The following is a 23,146-nucleotide window of genomic DNA, read 5'->3' as shown; positions in this document are numbered from 1 at the left end:
AATAAATACTCATTAATAGCAGGAGACTTTAGTGGCAGTAATACAAATACAAAATAGCTTGCTGGATCATCTGTAGGAAAAAAGCTCAAAGGGGATCTGAGCCCAAACCTGGTTTATCCCTCACAATAGGCAACTGAAATTTTGCAGCGAAAATTTCTTTTGCCACATCTTCCCAGCACTAGCTAGTTCCCAGGGCTGAGATGTGTATGATATTAGCAGGCTGTTCATGCTTGCTTGTGATTGCTTTTTCCTTGTTAACCTCTACTTGTCAATGTGTCAAAAGCACATTAAAAATAATTGAGAGGCAAAAGCTTTGCTTCTTTTAATTCAAGACGTGACCCAAAGTAAATGATGGCAGGCCGCTTTGTAAAGCGTGTAGTGGTGTAGCCTCCCTTTCGCCAGCTCACCCAGGAGAGATTAATCTCCTCCCCCCGAGGAGGGCCCGATTAAAGTGTGGCGTGGCAGGGATCACCTCCCTCCCGATGAAACCATGACACGAGCTAAGTGGGACAAGCAGCAGCTGGGGTGTGTGCTGCGGTCTCGTCATCAGCCAGGGCCCTCGCTCAGGGGGCTGTTGCACATCCCTCTTTCAGCAGCGTGGTTGGGCTAACCTTTGTGCTCATCCTGACCTCTTCCTCCTCATCCCCTGCTGTCCCAGCTACCCAGCTGCAGCAAAGGGGATGTGAGGCCTGGCATTTTTAATCCAGTAAAACCCTCGCTGTTAATCACACCAGGCAGAGCTAGCAGCTCTGCCATGCATGCTGCAGGCTGGATGCTGCTGCTATTTCTGTCTGACATCCTCAGCCTGCCCCATCCTCAAGGCATTCTTCACTCTGCTTCTCAGCTGCCTTCCCTGATGGTCAGTGAGCTGCTTGAACAAAAGGAGCTCTGCGTGCTCATCCTCAAGACATGCAAAGTCCTTCCGCCCACACTTGTAAATTGAAAAGTGCTGCTAAAGCCCCGGACATCCCCTCACCCTTTTCACCTCCTCACTTTGTACCAGCACAAGAAGCGCAGCCCTGGCTGAGATTGCTGCTAATGCAACATGGAGATGGAGGGGATGTGTACATACTGCAGAGAGAAGTGATGATGAGGGACCAGGGAAATCCAGTCATTTGCCTCTACATTTCCACTGAACAGTTTCATTGCCGGCGAGACAAGGCTCTGTCTTTTTTTTTTTTTTTTTAGTGTTATTCAAATAGTGTCCATTGCAGGTTTTTTGCCCCCTTCTTTCTGCTTACCCCTGTTAGCCTTAGGACTTTTTTCAAAAAAGAAGAAATAAAGATCATTGTATGCAGTCTTGAAAGGGCAGGCTTAGGGAAGTAAATTACAATTATCCAGTTTAGGAGTACTCTCAGGTTTTTTGTGCCTACATTATACAAAACATGGCCAGAAGAAACTGTTCAGTTCTGAAACGATCAGATCCAGGTCGTCCTCCTTATGGTGTCTTTCCCGGTGGAGACAGCATGAAGTAGCCATGCTCATAATTCCTAGGTACACCACTTTTTCAAAAGCCACAAGCTCATAATTGGATCAGTTGCTTTTAATTAGAATGCTTCATGTTCTGGTCAATGATCTGCATGCTCTCAAATTACAGCGTATAAAAGAGGAAATGCAAGGATGGGAGAAGGTGGTAAATCAGGCTGGACCCTTCAAGGCACCTTTCTTTACCCACGACAATACCCAGCTGACAATAACAGTCTCACCCTCTCCTTATGGGCCTCCTGCTCAGCAGGATTTTCTGTTTTCCCTTGGGTAGAAGTACAAAGACGTGGAGCCGACTCTGAAGATCAAAGAGGTGGACGGCTTGGAGCTGGTGAAGAAGTTCTCGGAGCAGATGGAAAGCATGCTCCGCAGGAAGGTCGAAGCTGTTGAGGTACGACCACAGGGGCTGCGGGAAGGAAGTCCCCTCGTGGTGGCCCCACAGCAGTCACCCCCTCCTGCCTGCACCAGGAGCGTGTGGGCGCAGAGGTAGCACGAGGACTTCCTCGCCCAAGCAAGCGCCTGCTGGTGCAGCTGGCTCCTTCTGAGCTTTAAGTAGACACTGGTGGGAGGGCGTGGGCGTTCAGACAAGGGAATGCTGGCTTCTCCGTCAGCCCAGAGTAAGAAATAAGATAAAAACAAAGTCTAGGAATGAATATGAGGGAACGAACGCTCTTAGGAGAAAAGATGTTTAATTCTGTAGCTGTTTAAAGAGCGGGGGAAAACAAGCCTATTGCAAATGGGAATAAAGTTCATCCTTGCCCTATGGCCATTGAAGACTGGTAGCTTGTTTCGGCTGTGTGTGTGGCTCAGGGGAAATTCCTGCAGCCCCTGAACACGATCTGCAAGGAAGGCGCTTGGATTTCCAGCTGCATACAGGGGGAAACACGGAGAAGGTGGCAAGTGGACTTAGGATGTTGCTGTGTTGGAGGCCAGAGCAGGTAATCATTACGGCCCCTCTTACTTCTTGCATCTAAGGATCTATCATGTTCCCTTGTATTTACCCACTGTAAAAAGCCTGTTTCTGTAGTCACAGAGCCTTGACTGTTTAAGGCATCTAATGTGGAAAAGCCATCCAGAAACACATCATTTAACTCTCAAAGTGAAATGTGGGCATATTTAGAGTCAGGGCTTTGGCCCATAACATTAAATTCACAGCCAGGCCTTTCCAGTGTTTGGATTGCCTTACCCTTTGTGAAGGAACAAAAAGTAGCTTTGCTGAGACCGTCACTAATTGTGCATGCGCATGTGTAGCTGGATTCCTCCCCAGTCTGTGCGAAGTGAGAATTGGTGCCCTGAAGTATCATACTGGAGAATACTAGTGCTTGTATTGGCACCCATAGATGGTAAAAGCTTATAAATGGCCCTAGCATCGCTGAGCCCTCTATGAAATCAAGTCATGGTGTTTCAGTAACAAAAGCAGGCTGAGACTCCCACAAGCCATTTTCCTTTGACAAGATACTGACATCAGGCTGGGTCTGGGATGCCTTTCCCATGGCTTTTTGGAAAGGCTCATGGAAAATGAGATATGTCTGTTGTTTGTCTAATTGGACATGTTTCTGTTTGTGTGTACATGTCCTGTGATGCCTGAGATTGCTTGGGACCTATTAGGGACTCCAGGGTAAGCAGGTGTTAATGCACTCAGCCATAAATAGTTGTGAATATACCTTCCAAGTTGTAAAACTGCGGCACAGGATGGCAGGTCACCAGGAAAGGAAGTAGAAAAGAGGGTTTTTAGCCCCATGACTGTGTTGTAGTGAAGGAAGGTGGTCACGTCTTCTCACTATGTGAATTCCTGGTACTGGTGAAAACGTTTCTGGGGACTTCCCACAGCAACCCTCCTCTTTCTTTATCTGTTTGCATTAGCGATTGGTGGAAGCAGCAGAGGATGCAGATCTGAACCATGAGTACAACTCCTCACTGGAGGTAAGTTTATCCCTGTCAGTGACAAAATATGGCTCATATCCTCAGAGGGACCAGCCAAAAGGCTGGCCTAGAAGCACCCTCTCACCTCTAATACTTGGCATAGCATGCTTAACCTCTGTCTAGGAGCCAGGTTAGGGGTTTCTTTGTCTTCAGGACATTCTGCTTGTCTAGAAACCAGTTCAACTCCCCTGCCAGATCCCAAGCCTAGCAACACCTAGGAGGTTAGTCCCTTTGGCTCAGGAATGGGAAGGATTTGGGAAGACACTGGGTTGCACGATGTTATTGGCGTTACCTTTATTGCACACCAGCATTGTTATTACATGACACATTAGTGCAAATTAGCTGGTGTCTCCTGAGTTACTTCCCTGGAGAATGAGCTAAAAATCAAGGGTGTATGAGCAATGAGAAAGGTGCTGTTGCAAAGGCCATAATATTACAAATACCCATAGCAAACCGTGAATCCCAGTGAGAAGAATTTCTCACCAGTTCCAATCATCTTTTCTCTACCCTGCAGACATGCGTGCATCAGGACTTCTCACTGGATGACAGTTCGGTGTTGTCCATGCAATTAAGATAATTGGCTTTCTCTTAATAACTGTTTGTAACTAAGCTAAGGGATTATTGCTAGTGAAGGAAATTGGAGTGAAAACTCTGATTAATGAAGTCCATTATCCATACTACAAACACTCAGCATGTAGCAGAAGTACAAGCTACCCCTCCAAGTACAGCTGTCAATGTTGGAAAAGGCAGGGAATGAAAATCCTTGAAACCAAGCTACCTATCAGTTTTGCCTCTTTTACCTCTTTGTTTAAGAATCACATTATAGTCATACCACTTGGGTCAGCTGTGTTCACAGTAAGGGTTTTGTGTGAGTCAAGGCACATGGCCCTATTCACACACCATTCATACCCCTGAGTACTGTTACTGCTTGAATATCCTTAAATATACTTTCTCTCAGGTAAACTGAATAAAAAACACTTTAAAACTCAGCTGCTATCCAACGGTGGAGACTATCCTGGAGACCTTAACACATCCGTAGGTGGTAAATCCCCACTGGGATTTCACAGGGGAGAAAAGTGTTGTCTTTGAGCACTTTCTGCTCTATCCTTTGCTCTGGATGTCCTCCTGCTGCTTGGAGTCACAGTGAGGGGATACCCCTGGCTGGACGTGCATCAGGATTTAACTCCAGTAAATGACAACAGTAGAGACAGGGCAACTAGAATCAGCATAGGCATGCCCTGTAGCAAACCTAGGAGACAGATACACCGAGAATCATAGAATCATAGAATATCCCAAGTTGGAAGGGACCCATAAGGATCATCAAGTCCAACTCCACCTCTCCAGCTAGAAATTCAAATAGTGCTGAGGGACCATGGGAATCTGTCACTGTGTCCCTTTGCTCTTAGGTGGCTCTTCGGCTGCTGGCTATGACCATGCTTGCAAGTAACATGGGTACCTGACAATAAGAAATTGGGCAGAAACCATCATTTGGGCAGCTTTACACTTTTCCTTTGGTAATGGCTATCATTTGTTGCTCATCTTGATCCTATTCAAAGCCCAAATTCTCCAGATGTCCCATTTTTATTGTTTAAAGTGTTCTTTTGGTTTTTGTGTTGTTGGTGTGTTTTGGTTTTTGTTTTTTTTTTCCAGGTAATACTGATAATAATGTCTGTTATTCTCTCTCATTGCCTTTCCCTTTCCCATTGTTTTCATCAACAGTTTGATTACTACAACTCCCTCCTGATTAATGAGAAGGATGAAAATGACAATTACGTGGAGCTTGGAGATGAATTCATTCTGGAGCCAAATGAGCATTTCAATAACCTGCTGGTGAACACAACATATAGTGATATCCAGCTCCCCACCAATGTCTACAACAAAGGTAATAGACCACTGGCCTTTACTTTCACACTGCTAATATGTTGCTGTGGAAACTACCAGGGAGTAATAACACCAAAATGAAGGATGGGAAGGAAAAAAGACAATTGAGTGAAGGGGAAAAAAAAAAAAAGAAAAAAAAAAAGAAAAGAAAAAAAAACATGTAGATCTGGAAAGGTATTGTTTCAAGGCATGATCATGTCTGTGTTGCAGTCTATCACTGTGACAGGGCTTAGGTATGACTTGCTCTTGGGAGACCTCTAATGATGGACAGTCCTCTGTTTTAGGCAGGCAACATAGTCTGTTAGGGTCCATCCACTCAAACAAAGGAGCTGTGAAATGAACTGTGATGTGAATTTATTGGAAATTACTATTCTGTAGGAAGGGTCGGATCTATCAAGGTCTTTAGGTGTTAATGATAAAACTGATTTCAGCTGAGAAATAAACATTTGTGTTCTGAGGCCCTAACACCTCATGGGAACACTCTAAGCTCCAAGTGATCGTATTCACAAGGGGATGCAACTCACAACTGCTGCTGGGACACGACTGTTCTGGGATATCTTCTTATCTCAACAAGTCTTTGGCACTCTGGCAGCTGCAGGAGCCTGGGAGGCACTCACTTGTACACAGTCTGTCCTCTCCCCCTTGTACATTCACACTGCTCCAGCCACATACCAGAAACTGACCCCTCTTTCAGCTGGTGGGCGCACTGCATAAGCTGCAGGTTGAGGCATCAGTTGCAACTGCTCTAAGTTTACTGCTCTTTACTGCCAAAAAAAAAAATATTATTTGTTTCATAGATGGAGCTCATTTATAAGCCTCAGGACCAGACGGGGCAGGCGCTGTTGACTGATCTCACAACTGGTACATTATTTAGAGGGACAATAGAGGGAGCATTATTTCTTGCCAGATTTTAGATTAATTTTATCTGGTCTGAGAGCCACAGACACTAAAACCCTGTGCGCAACAGAGCTGGCTGTGGCTGAACGAGGTAGGCTGCTGCCTGCAGTGACACACAGAAAGGTGGCCAAATGGCTGCTGTCAGAGGCAGCAGGGACGCAGTGCCCTGCTATCTGATTTCTTGTCTGTATGGCTAGACACAAACCGTCCAGCTGCTCTTGCTATGGCTGGAGGACAAACAGGAGACGGAGGAAGCAGCAGAGGCTGCATATGTGCCGGGGCTCCTCCTGGGAGCAGGACTGGCAGTGCATGGCCATGGGAGCAGCAAGCTTTGCTCTCAGCAGCTCTTTTGGCTCCATTCCTGTGTGGGCTACTTTGGCCTCGTCGCTGGGGAGCCACAGCTCAGTTTTGCCCTTCCTTTGACCAAAACTGCATTTACTGAAGTGACTAAGCAGGAAGTGGTGGGTCAAAGCCCCATCCCGTTTGACATTAATACAGTTAATCCTGTGATGACCACTTTCCTATAATTCCCTTCTCTATTGCTGCTGCTGTTTTTGGCCCCCTGAGGCAATGAGTCAAAACAGACGCTGCATGTACACTGCCTCCTACAAGCTCATGCAAGTCTGCAGCTGTATATTGGTTTGGAAGAGACCAGGGGCAAGGGAGGACAGCTCAAGCTTAGTGAAGGAGAGGGCAGACAGAGAAGAAACATGAGGAAAAAGAGGAGAAACAGAAACAGCATGTGAAGCCTAGGGCTCCTCTGTCTTTGGTAATTGCATCATGGGGACTAGCACACGTTTAAGCACCATACAAAGGCTGTTCCACTTAGTGGTGCGTCAGGCAGCTGCCTTCCAGCAGCTCAGACCTCCCTGCATAGTGCACCGGCTGTACTCAGTGCTTGCTGGTCATCCTGAGTCTCTCAGAGCCTTCTTCCACCTGGATGTAAGAGTATCGGGCATAATGATGTGTGGCCAAACTGGGACCACCTGTAGCCACCAGGCATGATCTGCCCTCCAAGGTCTACTTGAACCATGCATTCAGTTCCCTCCACAGCTTCTGGAAAGCTGCTGCTGAGGGGACAGGAGTCACTGTGAAGGGAGGCACTATGATGAAGGGATGCACCTTTGTGCAGGACAGGAGGAAACACCTCCACAGAAGGCTGTACTCCTACCTGAGCTTTCTTTGTTCCCGTTCCCCCCACCATCTTGGAGGGGTTTGGGGGGTGTCTTCCCCTCTTTTGCATGCTTTTTTGCCCATTTTCTCTCCTTTTCCCCCAAAGACCCCGACATCCTGAACGGCGTTTATATGTCAGAAGCCTTGAATCCTATTTTCGTGGACAACTTTGAAAGGGATCCCACGCTGACCTGGCAGTACTTCGGCAGCTCCACGGGCTTCTTCAGGCTCTACCCGGGTAAGAGAGCAGCCATCAGCCTCACTCCTTCAGCGCAAAGCAGGACAAGGGCTGAGCCGTGCCAAAGCCCAACTTGGGAAGCTTGGGGATCTTCCACAGCTGCTGTGCGTCCTGGTGGCCCCTCTGTCAGATGGCTGAGGTCCCTAGCTCTGTGACCTGCCACATGCTGTGGAAGGGAACGTGGGGACGACTGAGCAGGGAACGTGGGGCACATCCCTCTCTCTGCATTGGCCTCCTTATGCTCTCAGATGTCCTTAGGGAGAGAAAAAATTGGGGGAGTTACAAAACGTTTATAGTAAGTTCAACTGCTCCCCAAAGTCTACCAGATTATACTGAGACACCAGCCAGCACTGAGGTATATTCTTTAACAGAAACTGAATAAAGCTTGCTGAGAACTGTCAACAGCCATGCAGCTCTGTTTGTGCTTTGAATACATCAGCAGGGAGCCAATGCCTGTTTGTGCCTGTGCTGATTGCTCCCTTTGCTGCTCCCCTCAGGAATAAAGTGGCTACCAGACGAGAACGGGGTCATCTCCTTCGACTGCAGGAATCGCGGCTGGTAAGCATACCGGAGGGACGTGGCCAAAGCACCCATCTCTCTTCCCCTCTCCCTCTTTTCCAAGGTGACACTTGGTGAGCTGCTAGCCAGCAGTCACTGCACCAGGCTGCTCCTGTGACAGGAGAGGGGTACATAAGCAAAGGCAATACCCAGTTAGCGAACCCGCCCTGCCACCGGCCAGTGCCAGCTTTCCATAAGGCATCTGATGTGCCACATGGAAAACACCACCTGTGCATCCTCCCCCTGTCCTATCCATCCGAATTCTGCAGCCAGAGGGATGAGGTTGTTCAAACAGAAATTCAGGGCTTTTGTTCAGTCTGTTCTGCACGGCTAAATGATGCGTTAACAATCGTCACTCTTGGCTGATCCTTGAAGCATGTCTGCAGCTGTCCCAACTCTTGTCCATGTGGGAAGAGAGAGGCTGGGGCCAGCAGGAGAGGCAGGTGGGTGGGAAGGACCCCATCGAGTGCCCAGCTGGACCCGGTGGGACAGCTGTGCTCACAGCATGTGTTATGCTGGGGCTTGCATCATGTTACAGCAGTACACCCAGAGATCCTCCTCTTCATACACTCACTGTGCTTCCCCACATTCCTCTTTTATAAAGGTACATCCAAGCAGCCACCTCTCCCAAGGACATCGTCATCATTGTGGACGTCAGTGGGAGCATGAAGGGCCTGCGGATGACCATTGCCAAACACACCATCATCACCATTTTAGATACTCTGGGGGAAAACGATTTTGTGAACATCATTGCAGTAAGTATGTCCTATTCCTAGTGCAGAGCTGTCTTCCTTGTGCCTCGTATCGATCCCTCAGTCCACTTAGCAAGCTGCAGGCATTACGGTGGCATGACAATGCATAATACCCATGTTGAATGGGGGATTAAAACCAATTACCCCTTGGAAGTCAGCTTTGTGTGGTCAGCAAGGTGACTGTCAAGTCATCTCACCCCCCTGTGGAAGGTGTCAGCTGCATCTTTTGGCTTGCTTAGGCATGTGACTGCAGCAGATAACGAAGTGCTATAGAGAGACACCTGAGCCAATAAATTCACCTAGCAGAGAATACCAGAACACTGCGCTTGGGTCCAGTAGGAGTGCAATCCTCAGGATAATATTTCCAGGTTAGAAAATCACTGCCATATGACTTTTTGTGCCCCAGCATCCTATAAGGCTGCAATCCAGTTCAGTCAGCCTGCAAAGGTCTTGGGTCAGGGTCTTGGTGTTACTTTCTCCCTTTTCACAACCCTGCCAGGATGAGGATGGGTTGGTTGCCCATACAGAGCTAGTACCACTGACCACAGAAAGCAAAACTTTCCTGTGTGTATGCTGGCCTCCTTAAAACGAATTCTTGCACCACCTCTTTCTCAGGCCCTTCCATATAAGTTTGCAAGGGCACAATCACCAAGATACAAAGCTTATTTTTTCTTCGTAACTTCCCATTGTGTGAGATGTTCAGAAATTCTAGCGGTGACAGCTCTGGCTTCATATGTCTGGATGGATGGAGGAGTGAACTGGGTTGGCAGAGAAAGGAAGGGAAGTCATTAAGGAGTTGTAGATATGGTCTGTTTAAAAAAAAAAAAATCACAGAAAGATCAGGCAAGCAATATACACTCTGTTGTTACACCAAGAGCCTTCTGGCTTAGACATGTTATAGCCTGACCTAAGCTCCTATTGATCAGCTGAGCCTCGGTAACCATCAGTACCCTCTTAGCCCATGGCAAAACATGTTCATCTGAACCTTAGAGAAAAAGGTTTACAATGACATCTCTTACCTCAGGTACGTATCAGGCTGGAAGCATACACACAACTGATTATCACAGTTCAGTGGATGTGGGGTAACTTTATATGTTATTATTCAGCTGTGTGCCAGAGGCATCAGATATCAGGCTACAAAACCATTTACAAGGTTCAGCTGATGACCAGGGATTCAAAGTCTCCAGAAGTCAAAAAAAAAAAAAAAAAGTGCAAACAGTATAAGAAGCAAGGCTAGGGGCACAAGCTTGTAGAGTGTGGAGATTTCTGGAGTGTCTGAATGGAAAAAAATAATTTTGTATGTGTGGATATGCCCAAATGGAAGTCAGTAAATGCTATAATTAACACAATACTTAAACAAATATGGGATTTATCAAAAATATGATTTGCCATGATCACTACAAACAATTCTAAAGGGAAACTTTTATAAAAATCAATAACGCTTGATACTGTTCTTAACGTCCACCTAGGACATGAACCCACTTTGTGAATTTTCTCCTCTTACAACACCTTTCTTTTCACTTTGTATTTGCAGTACAATGATTACGTTCATTTTATTGAACCCTGTTTTAAGGGTATCCTGGTGCAAGCAGACAGAGATAACAGAGAGGTGAGTAACAGGCTCCTGCTGATGTATATCCAGTCTGCTCCCTTAATGTGATAAATATGTGGGTTTAAGATGTTGCAACATGAAACTCTAGGGACAGGAAACAGCTGTCTCCTAGAGGTATGTGGGTCTGCGTTTCAGAAACAAGCACCACCAGTTCAGTCGTGTGCTGGCTCCTTGGTTCATCTTTGGTTACACAAAGCTGTCATGACATAAGGGTTAGCTGGTGGCTATGTGCTGCATCATCACTGCTCGAGCACGAGTGGACTGGGCTCAGCACGCAGAGGGCAAAGGCTCTCCACCTTTGAAACCCTGCATCCTCAGCCTTCTCCCAATGAATGTCTTCTTAGCCCAGCCTGAGCCTTCTCCAGGGTGTGTTTCCAGCAAACAGCCTCTGATTAGGGGGCTTTGCTGCTCTGGCCCAGCAGGGCTCAGCAGCTGCAGCCCAGAGGTGGTCAGCCTGCATCTGACTGCTCCACCACCCGCTGGGCCAAACAGTATTTTTAGCTCTTCCTACTCTTCGTTTTTTTCTTCATTGTCATCTTTGTATTAATACCACAGAGGTAACACATCCCTCTGCATCTTCAAAACCCAGCTTTTTCTCCAAATATTTCCCAGCCTAGCTCTGGGTCATGAAGCATGACTTCAGAGGGTGACATCTCCTGCAGTGTTTCCCAGAGGATCCACAAACCTTTTGGACACGGTCCGTCTTGCAGTGTGCGCTCTGTCGGTGTTTTATTTGCAACCAGATCAAAGCCACTTATAATTTGAGTGCTTGTTTTCTTCTTTCCCCATCCTGTTGCTCTCACGTGCAAAAGAATATGCTTTGTTGTTTTTTGTTTGTTTGTTTGTTTTCCTGAAGGGGTGGAAAAGGAAAAGTCTGTTTTCTAATAGTTTTCTCCCTTGCGTGATATTTCATGGACTACTAATGGTTCACTGCCCACAGGCTGAGAAATGCAGTCCTGTGGCTGCGTGCAACACGATGGCACTGCCAAGAGAGCAGCCACTTGACCTTTCCCCATCTCCATCCATTGCAGTGCAGCAGATCAGTGCAGGATGGGCAGCCCATGTGTCAGGCTCTCCAGGTCACTCTTTTTTCCCCCCTCCAAGGACAATCCCTGCCTGCAGCTCACTGCTGCCTTTCTGTCTTCTCGCTACAGCACTTCAAGCAGCTGGTGGATGAATTGCAGGCAAAAGGAGTGGGGACGGTGAACAAGGCCTTGACGGAGTCATTCAAAATCCTGAGGGAGGTAAGAGGCTCGGTGCCAACACCCACGTTGGGCACATGTGTCCCTGCCCACCCCTGCTTTCCCCCTTCTGGCTTAGCACAGCCACAGGAGGGACATCAGTGGTATTCATGGGTCTCAAACCTGTGGCAAGCAGTGTGCAAGAGTGACCAGGTGTCAAGGAGGTATTGGCTTGTGCACGATGCCCTGGAGCTGCTGAACCTGCCCAGGATGGCAGCGCTTCTGGGTGTGGGGACCCCATCAATGGGTGCCACTGTGGTGGTCCCATCTGGCCCCAAGCAATCAGCCTCTCCTCACCATTATTGCTGTATTGTGCCAGTTTGCCCTGGGCCAGGAGGATTTTGGCTGTGATAAGATTTGAAAATAATTAATTGCTGTATGCAAACAATTTCGACTTCTGCCTGGAGGTAGATAGGTGGCTTAACTCTGTTTCTGAAAGAATGTTAACAAAAAAGGTCTGAGAGTCGCTGGATGCCCCCATCTCCTCAATCACCCATCTGTAGTGGTGTAGGCGTAAAGATGTCCATGCCTTGGATGCTGGCAAAAATATGTGTGCAGTACAATGTTAGTGGCCATAATGATTGGGATGACGTTAGAGTTGCTGTAATAGAGGACTTGGCATCCTGGGAAAATTTCTCCACTTTCACTCATTTTACAGACTATAAGTTTAATTGACTATAGTGATGGCGTTCCAAATCTATACAAGGGCAAGCATGATCAGAGTTGAACCCAGCAGTGGTGGTGGCTGAGCTGACTTGTCAGTGGTAACAGAAGCATAATGGATTTAATGGCAACTTGAGAAGAGTAATGTAGCATTGTCACTGCAGTCATAGGGTGGCAGCTTGCATAGCAGTAATGGTTTGACATCTTTGGGGGAAGATAATTGCTTAGATGACCACAGAATTTCTGCTAGATTAATCTAAATGTATCCTTGCATTTTATGGCACGATCAATTTTATCTTCAAAACCAAAGATGCAGAGCCAATGTGGGCCTGAGTAGTATAAGTCAGAATATTAAAACAGTTGTTCCACCAGAGGAAAACTGGTTTCTTAATGTCTAACATGCCACTGGTTATGTAGAGTGACAAAAGATTAAAGAAGTTTAATGCAGTTCAACTGCTGGCTCTCTCAACCAGCACAGCTGTGAAGATCTCAGTGGAGAAGGATGGAGCATAGCCCCAAAGGAAGCCCGCTTGCCTCAGCTGAAATAGCAACTGGTACAGGCACTGGTCGGGTCCCAGTAATGAGGAGAATTCATGCCTCCTTCCTGGCCTGTATGGCTCACCCACTAGTGCAGGCAATCCTCAAGCCTGCAGGAGGCAGAACCATTACAAAACCCGTCACAGTCTGAGCCAGGCGTGCCCCTGGGAAGTAGAAGGTACACACAAGGAAAGCTAAGACTGAGAAAAAACAGTCCTCTGCTGACATAGGTGGCACAAAAATAGTTCAGAGAGTCGTGTCCATGCAGCTCAGTGGATCAACACAATTCCATGGTGGTAACAGAGAAGAAACTCGCTGGCAGGTAGAGAAGGATCTCCTCTCTATTCAGCACCAAAAATGCAGTCAACAATTTAGGTAGCCATCATTTACCTTGATCCTTGTTGATTCTTCCTCAGCTAATGAGGCCAAAATTTCTCCTAGACTGTACAGCACCCAATGGTGATTAAAAACAAAACAAAACACAAAACACCACCGTCTGATGTCTATTACTCAGAAAGTGAGGTGCTGCCTCTTGTTATGACTTGAATTAAAGTGACTAAAGAATTTGACACTGTCATGCAGGCAGGACTGCAGAAGCTCCTCAGCAAGCAGAAGGGTGCTGTTGCCCATTTTGTGGCAGCATGAATGTCCATGAAATAGGGGTTCAGATGAATTTGTTGTCAAAGAAAGGTGTGAAACAGGGCTATGCATCTCCGCTGCCCAGTTTTCCTTTCTCAGTAACACTGGTTGCAGCCTTCTCACAGTGTGACAGAAGGGAGCTCATTCACTAGCATGGACCACGGCTGCCTCCTCTTAAGCAAACATGGGGTTAAATCCACAGCCACAGAAGCCATCAGCTGGGAGCCTTGTCTTCAACCAGCTGTGGAAGAGCTGCACATGTGGCAGAAGGTCTGCAGGACCTCCTGCAGCCACTTTCAGCTTCATCCCAGGATTTCTGTCTCCCTTAATAACATTCAGAAGAGGCAGAGATCATGTCTCAGTGCACATACAGCAGCCCTAGAGGCAGTGTGCACCGAGGATGCTGGGGTAGAAGCACCCCTGCTGTCCTGCAGCATCCTTCACAAACTGTGAGTGTCCTAGTAAGGGCTCATCACAGAGGGCTGGGGGACCCCAGGCTATGCAAGTACCTCAGCTGGCCTTCTTGAGGCAGACGGGCACCCTTTGCAAGTGCATGCATGCTTTAAGGACTCTCTGAAATCTTCGCCTAGAGCCTGTTAGATCCCTATCAGTAAAAGGGGAGAAAAAGGGGTTGCATCAGTGTGTCCTGCAACAACCCCATGATCCTGCTGCAGCCATGCAGGTAAGGCCCACAGCAGTGGGGCTGGAGGGCAGTGGGGAGAAGGAATCAGCCACCCCCTTCCCATCAGACAAAATTCACATTCTCAGCCTGTAATCGTAGCTGTTCTTCACAGACTGTCCTGTTGCTGTTCATGGGAGCGTACGCAAGTGAATGAAAATTGCTACATCACACTGATGAAACAGGCTTTGCTGATTACAACAGACAACCAATAATAATATCTGTAATGAAAGTGACTGCAAAATTTCCCTGGTAATTTTCCTTAGTCCAATTGCTCGTAGAATTAATAGCCCAGCAGAGACCTATTCAGCGAGGTATGAGCGGCAGAAAGGGGCTGACGAAGAGCGCAACCTCTCACTGTCTTTGTTTTCCTCTATTATGCTCCGGGATAGGCAGGGTGTATTTCATCTCTGACGCAATCTGCATGACAGCTCCAGGAGCACAGCTAGCCAGCTTCCCCTGCCTCTCTCTGCCATGCTCCGTAAGCCACTTGCACTCTTTTTCAATTTAGTCACACACCGAGTAGTTTTGATGAAATATGCATCACAGGGAAATGATGGCGCTGAGCATACGTTCACAAAGCACTTCCAAATTCTCGAGTGCCAAGTGCAGTCTTTCAAGATTTCTAGTTTATCAAGTTTTAGTCTATCTCGCTACTGCCCTCTCTTCTTTGTTCCTATATGCTGGGCATGTCTTGTCCTCTCACTCTTTTCCAGCAGGATTTATACCCCTTTGTTCTGGCCACTGCTCTGCTCCGCCTTCCCTCAAATGCTATGCTCCCAACAGTACTGAGTGCTGCAGCTGAGAGCTATCAAGTGCTAAGCGGAGCAGAATAATTACTTTCCTTGTCTTACACTCCACAGTCCTCTTAATACAACATAAGACAACAGTTACCTCTCCTCAGACACTGTCACATTGTTAATTCATGTCCAGCTGATCTGCCTCTGTGGTATTCCTCTCCAGACAGTGCTCAGCCTCCTCTTCCTTATTTCAGCCTCCGATTATTCTTTCCAATGTAAACAAATTGTAAATATATTTTTACATTTTTATAGACATGCCATATATACAAGTGTGTACATACATACCTATACAAACACACACCCCTAATTCTAGATGGGAGAGTCATTCATATATTCATTATATATGAACTTCTTAGGGTAAGGCAGGACAAAATCTGCAACTCTCATGGGTCCTCCTTTCTCATGGCCAACTCAGTAAGCAGATGATTTGAAAGCTGATGTTTTTCTGACCCTGTGGAAGAAAAGAAACCCCAGGTTTTGCTCTCCGAAGCCACCATAGAATGATTTCTGCTCTCAACACCAGCTTGTTTTAATGGTACTTTGACTTGCTGTTGAACTCAGACGTGACATAAATTGTGAGGTTAATAATGACTAGGTCAACCCAAAATAGCTATAGGTGGAAAAAAAAGGTGAAACTGTTAACAAACTGGCTTTTGGTGAGATGTAAAGATTTGCATAACATGAGCAGAACTGATGTCATAGAAAAAATAAAACTGTCCGATGTAAGAAGTCAAAGGAGTTTTTAGTCTCTTATGTTCAACCTGTGTGGGACATTCCCTCTGTGTATGCATGAGAGGACAGTCTTAGTAATTCTTCTAGCACCGCATAGATGCTCAAGGAGAGTTTACCCATCTAGTTTATTCCCTTCTTGTAAAATGTACTTTCTGTTGATTTCTTGTTTTCCTTTGGGATCTCATAGAGTCCCAATCAAGTCCCAGCCCACAAGACAGGTAGTCCAGCAACACCTCCTGCCATTCTTTTCCCTTCTTGCTGAGCACAGATTATCTGAATGCTCTCAACTAACTTTCTTTAACCCTACTAGTTTGTGATCCTTCATGTAATCCTTTCTTTTCTTTGTTTCTTATCATTTCAGGCTGTACCCAGCCAATACAATATTGTCCTTTAGATGACGAAGCATGGAGGTTGTAAAGCATCTCTGCCTGGCAGTCTCCCTGTGCTTTTTTATCATTCGTCAACGTGCCCTTTTTACCCACATTATTGCTTTTTATCTGAACATTTATAAGTCTTTTCTTGATTCCACTGACATCTTTCTGGATGTGGATTCTGCAGCATATCTATCAGGATATGGAAAGTGCAGAATTTCCTATATACCAGCTTATGCCATTTTGCCTAAAGTCATCTCTCATTTCTTCTTCAATGGTTTTCCATTTCTTTCTCTACTGCTAATTTTCTCATAGGGGGGATATTTGTCTCTAAGTTTGAACTTCTCAAAATTCTGGAGGCAAGTCTGTGTGAATGAGGCAAAAGGAAATGGAGGGGGGCCACTTGGTCCTCTGGACAGGTGTGTGCATCATCACTCAGTGTGTGAGTATCATAGAATCATAGAACAGCTTGGGTTGGAAGGGACCTTAAGATCATCTAGTTCCAAGCCCCCTGCTGTGGGCAGGGATGCCACCCACTAGATCAGGTTGCCCAAGGGCCTTATCCAACCTGGCCTTGAACACCTCCAGAGATGGAGCATCATCCACAGCTTCTCTGGGCAATGTGTTTCAGAGCCTCTCCACCCTCTGAGTGAAGAATTTCCTCCTAACCTCTAATTTAAATCTCCACTCTTTTAGTTTGAAACCATTCCCCCTTGTCCTGTCATTATTTGCCCGAGCAAAAAGTTGCTCTCTGTCTTTTTTATAAGCACCCTTTAAGGATTGAAAAGCTGGATTGAGGTCTCCCCAGAGCCTAGTCTTCTCCAGGCTGAACAACCCCAGCTCTCTCAGCCTCTCTTCACAGGAGAGATGCATCAGCCCTCTGATCATCTTTGTGGCCTCCTCTGGACCCGCTCCAACAGCCCCACATCCTTCTTGTGCTGGGGACCCCAAACCTGTATGCAGTACTCCAAGTGGGGCCTCACAAGGGCAGAGCAGAGGGACACAATCATCTCCCTCCCCTGCTGGCCACCCCTCTGTTGATGCAGCCCAGGACACAGTTGGCCTTCTGGGCTGCAAGCACACACTGCTGGCTCACGTTGAGCTTTTTGTTCACCAGAAGCCCAAGTCCTTCTCCGCTGGGCTGCTCCCAATGAGCTCTTCTCCCAGTCTGTACTCCTGTCTGGGATTGCCCTGGTCCAGTTACAGCACCTTGCACTTGGCTTTGTTGAACCTCATTAGGTTTACATGGGCCCACTTCTCAAGCAGGTCTCTTTGGATGGCTTCCTTTCCTTCTGGTGTATTGACCGCACCACTCAGCGTGGTGTCACCTGCAGACTTGCTGAGGCTGCTCTCAATCCCACTGTCAATGTTGTTGATAAAGATATTAAACGGTACCAGTCCCGAGACAGACCCGAGGTACACCACTCAACACCAGCCTCCACCTGGACATTGAGCCATTGACCACCACTCTCTGGGTGCGTCCTTCAAGCCGATTCCTTATCCTCCGAATGGTCCACCCTTCAAATCCACCTCTCTCCGATTTGGAGATCAGGATGTCATGTGGGACTGTGTCAAAGGCCTTACAGAAATCCAGGTAGAAGACATCAGCTGGTCTTCCCTCGCTGACTGATGCAGTCACTCCATCATGGAAGGCCACCAGATTGGTCAGGCAAGATTTGCCCTTGGTGAAGCCATGCTGACTGTCTCAGATCACCCCTTTGTCTTGCACGTGCCTTGACATTGCTTCCAGGAGGATCTGTTCCATGATCTTCCCAGGCACAGAGGTGAGGCTCACTGGTCTGTAGTTTCGCAGGTCCTCCTTTCTATCCTTTTTAAAAACGGGAGTGATATTTCCCTTTTTCCAGTCATCAAAGACTTCACCTGACAGCCAGGACTTTTCAAATATGATGGAAAGAGGCTTGGCAACTCCATCAGCCCGTTCCCTTAGGACTCTGACAGGTACAGGATGCGTATATGCCAGAGCTATGCTGACGTTTGTCTCTCTCCACCGTTGCTTTTGCCAGGCTAAAACTGCGATGTAAATGACAATGAGCAAACCAGGGAGTACAAGAGACTATGACCCTGAATGAATTAGATCATGTCTGTTACTCCTGGCAACACGACTGAAGCTATACAGGGGAATACACAGCTCCCTGCCTCCTTTCCAACCGCAGCTCTAGCCCACACCTCTTCAGACATCTGGTCTGTGGGCATCTCGTTCCTCATCGTGCTCTTCTTTCATGCTCCTGAGACTTCAATCAGAGCAGAGAATTATTCTCAGAGCTTCATGTGAGTGCTGCCAGATCATTTGCTACAGCTGCAGCCAGCCACAAAAGGACCTAAAAATCAGGGATTACCTCTTGTTCATTTGTTTTCTCAATCTGTCTTTTTAATCTCTATTTCTATGACACTGATGATCTCATTTTCCCTGTTGAAAATATCATCTACTCCTGTAATTAGGAGATTGCTGGTTCTGATACAGCATCTAATTTCCAGTATCTCAGTATTATGAGGTCTAAAGCAAGCTACATGAAGAGATGTCTTATGTAGTTTGATAAAATGGTGGGTGACCTTAATTAAGCGTTAACTTAATAATCACCTAAACAAAGCATGTTGTAGATTGCAACAGCCTGTTGTTCCTGTTATGAAAACAGCTGGTTTTGTAATTTCAAGGTTTGCGTATCTGTGATTTGAACCTCATTCTGACAGCACCTCCTGCACCACCATAACTCTACGCCTCTGTGATGGAAGCTCATGCTAGCTAGGCTGTCCTCCCTGCTAATCTGGACACAGCTGATATGTGCCTTGGAATAGCTCACCTGAGACTCCTTGTCATCTTCCTATCTGGTGGTCTGTAGCACAATCCCACGTGGCTGTCAACAGTTTTTCCCCTTTCCTTTGCACCTAAAGACATCCTATGCTCGTTCCTGTTCCGCACCCCCAGCCTCTGCCTTGAATCTCCTTGCTGAGCTGGGGACACTTCTGCTCTGACCCCTCCTGGGGTACCAGCTACCCTGTAGCTGGCACTTTTTGTTTGTTTGTTTTGTTTTGTTTTGTTTTGTTTTCAGTGGTACAAGGTATAGAAGCTTTCTGTACCACTGGAAATATCAGACTTTGGGGGCTATGTACAGAAAGACATGGAAATGACCACATTGCATCACTCTTTTCTCTCACAATCATCTGTCCTAACTCTGGTCAGTGATACAAATAATGGGATTATTATACAACAGGGAAGGATGGGATCATACATGTGAACTAATACTGGGTGTACAGAAACTGTTGAATCCATAATCATTGGAGTAGAGTAACAAGTACTTCACTGACAGTAAGTGTAATGTTGAAGAAGGCAGGACTGCTGACATAAATGGCAGTGGATGGAGACATTGTGGTGACATTAACACTGAACCTCCTATTTTATAAAGAGGAATAAACATAGAGGTAATGATAGGAGTGGTGAAATGACTGGGGAAATTTGGACTTGCAGTAGGCTTCCAGGTATCAATGGTTATGACGTTAATCTGCAGATGAACCACAGTGCTATCCATGTTGGCAATCACACTTGCCTTCTGTCCTAACAGCATTACAAAACCGGATGAGATTTGTGAATTGAAACCTGAAACACCTAATAAGTCCCAGCTCACACCCTGCATGCTGTTCTGTCCAGTGCTTGCTTTCATTTTATGCAATTGGTCTTGCCACTTGAAAGCCTTTTGCTAATTTATAAGATACGTCTATGCTCTCCCCATAAAATTGCGGCAGTTTGATGTAAACCTAGTCACCCTTCAATTAGTCTCCCATATGCTCTCCATCTCGTTCCCTTGCTCACGGAAACAGTGAGGCTCTGCGCAACGGAAAGGAGCGCAGGCTGACACAGAGCTAGGAGCCACAACAAAGTCCTCACTTTTGTTCCTTGATGCCCTCTGCTACCTCCTCTGGTGGCTGCTAATTCAACACCTGTGCTGGTGCTGCATGAGGCTCTCAGATCTCCACAGCCAGTGTACCCGAGGGCACGAGAGGCACAGGCTCTGTGTTTGGGAGCTGTAGATAAGCAGCAGCCAAAGGCTGTTTTTCCCAGCTAACCAGGCTGGTTCTGGCTTGCGCTTAGGAGCGCACCCAATCAACTTCCCCTTGCATCTTTGGAAACAGAGCACTGGTGTTTGCACCAGAGTCCCAGCATACCTCTACCTTAAATGCCACTTATGCACAGATAACGTCCTCTCTTATTACAGCGTGTGGTCTTTCTGTCTGATACATTCATAACTTACTTCGGTGCTGATGGCAGCAGCCTTCCTTTTTCATGTTTTCCTGCTTTTCCCTGCTCTTTTTGACAGATTGATGGATTTACCTTGAAATAGAGTCTGATTCCCCCCTCCTCTCGCATTTTCTGCCATAAAAAATGACAGTTATTGCTGTCAAATCAGAATGGCAGTGTTTATGGTCAGTCTACAGCCATTTTGCATAAATGAATGTGACTGCGCAAGCTGTGAGGCAGCAGGGAATCGAACCCTTCCTCCACAGCTCTTTTTTTCTTATTTTATTTTTGTAAAGCCTCCTGTGTCCACATGTGCTAGGAAGGGCTGTAGAAATAATATTAAAAAATAATGTATGCAGCATCGAAACACTGTCCTTTTTCAAGCAGAGCTCTTTCTGAGCACAGTGTGAGATTTTCAAGAGGAAATCAGGATCTGGCCCATCATGAATAAATGTGTTGCAGTGACACAGAAAGGGCCTGTGCTGAGATAACTAATGCTCTTCCACTCTGCAGTTCAGAGACGCCGGTCAAGGAGGCTTGTGTAACCAAGCCATCATGCTGATCACAGACGGAGCCGTGGAGGATTATGAAGCTGTGTTTGAAAAGTACAACTGGCCAGATCGGAAGGTTTGTCTGGGAAGTGACAAATAGAAAGGGCGAGGAAAGATGCTACCCTGCTATGCTGGGAGTAGAAGAGGGTGGGCCAGGATACTGGGCGGAGCTGAGCATCCAGCACCCGCATGCATCCTGCTGTAAACACAATAAAAAGCAGCCAGGCGGGAGCCTGCTGCAGTGATTTTAGTGGTGCTGGGATCACAAATGGGTATCTGTAGGGCAGGGCAGGTTGTTTTTCATACGCATCATTTGCCACAGGTGTGGGCAAGCAAAGCGTTCTCCTGATAAGATTATAAAGACTGAACTGAGTATTTTAAAACAAAACCAAAACACTTCTGCAAAGAATTTTAATCCCATCCAGGACTGTGTGTAATTGGTCCTGCCTGGGAAAGGTTTGGCTATTACCAGTCCTTATGGTGGGTAGGGGAATGCCACAGAATCTCTCCAGGTAACTTCCAGCCCTATTTGCTTTGAGGTCTGCGATTACAGGCTTGTATTAACAGAGCAGACTGTGAAAGTGGGATAGACCAGGCTCATCCTAAACCTTCCTGATTTATTTGTTTAATTCATCCTAGCTAACAGCAATGCACAAAGGGAGAGAAGCAACCTGCTGAAAGACCAGAGTGCAGGCCCGTTAGAGCTGTTTATTTCAGGATTCACTCCTTTGTTGTTGGTCAAACATGAGAAATGGTGAAGCTTGCTTTAAATGATTCACGTGGCCAGCTGTTCCCCTGGGTGAAGGATTCGTGTGAGCTATAAACCTCTCTGCATGTGGTTGCTGAGTGCCTGGCAGAGCTGCTATCATAAAATCAAACAGAATTTGCAGTTCTGGCTTATTATGCAGATGATCCCGGGTGCTACTTGGCTTTCCGAGCTTATTGTAATTGGAAATGAAGTTCCAGCCCAGAAAATGCAAAACAAATGGAGCAAGAAGCTTCCATCTCTGCGTGAAGGCAGAGCTCTTGCCCTGCACCACCAGCGCATGGCAGGGAGTCAAACCTCAGCCGCTAGGATTTGGTAGCACGTGATGGCCTGCTGAGGCTACCTTTGCATTTTTGTTCCCAGGTCCGGGTTTTTACTTACCTCATTGGACGGGAAGTCACTTTTGCCCCCAACGTGAAATGGATTGCCTGCAACAACAAAGGTGCAGTATTGGCATCAGCCCCAATCACTCGCGTCACGTGTGGACCGCAGCCACAGGGCCCTGGGCCCCTCCAAGTCTTCCCCACCATAACTGGGGCCCATTTCTGCATAGCTTCCCTCAGCTGGAAGATGTCTTAGGGAAAAAGCAGGCCCTGCTAGTCTGTGTGGAGTGTGCCTGTGTCCAACTAACACAAGTCCTTAGTGCTGAGCCACCACATTTTCCTGTCTTGGTGCCAAGGGACACTGTGCCTGAGATCCATGCTGGCTGTAGTCCACCTAAGACCCTGTGCTTATTGTGTCCCAGTTGCTGGCTTTTGACAAGCTGTCTAAACCTCTGTCAGCAAGCCTGATGTCTTTTGGCTGAGATGTAAAACAAACATCTTTTTTAAGGGTTTTACAGCATTTTTCACAATGTCTGTGGGTTAACCCCTGTACCCCTGCCAAATTCTTTTTGTGCCAGTGGTTTCACTGAGGTACCAGGACAGCTTGTTATTCCTGCCCCAAAACCAATATCCTCTGTAGCTGGCATGAATGGGAAAGTCCATTCAGAGTAGGTGAATCATCCCTACGCATTTGGGGCCAGTTTAAAAGTCCAGCTAGCCCTACCGGAGTCCACAAGTGTGAAAGAAGAGGGGGATAAAAGAGTCTTCCCTGTTTGGGCATGACTTGGCCTTGGTGCTTCTGTAGATGGCCAGTGACCTGCAATGCTTCCTTTGTCAGTATCCTTCTTCAACAGGGAAAGGCAAGGCAAGGCAAGGCAAGGGAGACAGAAGTTGGGGGCTGATTAGCTAGGGATATCGGCTCTCTGTCTCAGCAGTGTCTCCAGCAGACTATGAAAGGCATTGGTGCATTTGCTACTGAAAATATTTGACAGACAAGAATTGCTGGCCTGTGTGTACATGAGCTGGGGATGTCCAAGGTTCATCTGTTAGTGCTATGAATCACATGTAACGTT

General features: G+C 46.8%; 1 protein-coding gene across 2 annotated transcripts in view; it reads left to right on the top strand.

Moving 5' to 3' along the window:
• CACNA2D4 (calcium voltage-gated channel auxiliary subunit alpha2delta 4) overlaps nt 1–23,146 on the top strand; it is a 119,766-nt gene that overhangs the window by 9,079 nt on the left and 87,541 nt on the right. For both annotated transcript variants that reach the window (XM_066990273.1, XM_066990274.1), the window contains exons 3-12: nt 1,760–1,876; nt 3,349–3,408; nt 5,128–5,290; nt 7,466–7,597; nt 8,095–8,155; nt 8,760–8,910; nt 10,442–10,516; nt 11,674–11,763; nt 20,947–21,060; nt 22,114–22,192. In XM_066990273.1, the coding sequence (XP_066846374.1) occupies nt 1,760–1,876; nt 3,349–3,408; nt 5,128–5,290; nt 7,466–7,597; nt 8,095–8,155; nt 8,760–8,910; nt 10,442–10,516; nt 11,674–11,763; nt 20,947–21,060; nt 22,114–22,192 (1,042 nt within the window). The remainder of the gene's footprint in view (nt 1–1,759; nt 1,877–3,348; nt 3,409–5,127; nt 5,291–7,465; nt 7,598–8,094; nt 8,156–8,759; nt 8,911–10,441; nt 10,517–11,673; nt 11,764–20,946; nt 21,061–22,113; nt 22,193–23,146) is intronic.

Source organism: Anser cygnoides, chromosome 1, assembly GCF_040182565.1.
Source record: "Anser cygnoides isolate HZ-2024a breed goose chromosome 1, Taihu_goose_T2T_genome, whole genome shotgun sequence".
Lineage (NCBI taxonomy): Eukaryota > Metazoa > Chordata > Aves > Anseriformes > Anatidae > Anser > Anser cygnoides.
Note: the sequence above shows the minus strand (reverse complement) of the source record. Positions and strands in the feature narration are given on the sequence as shown.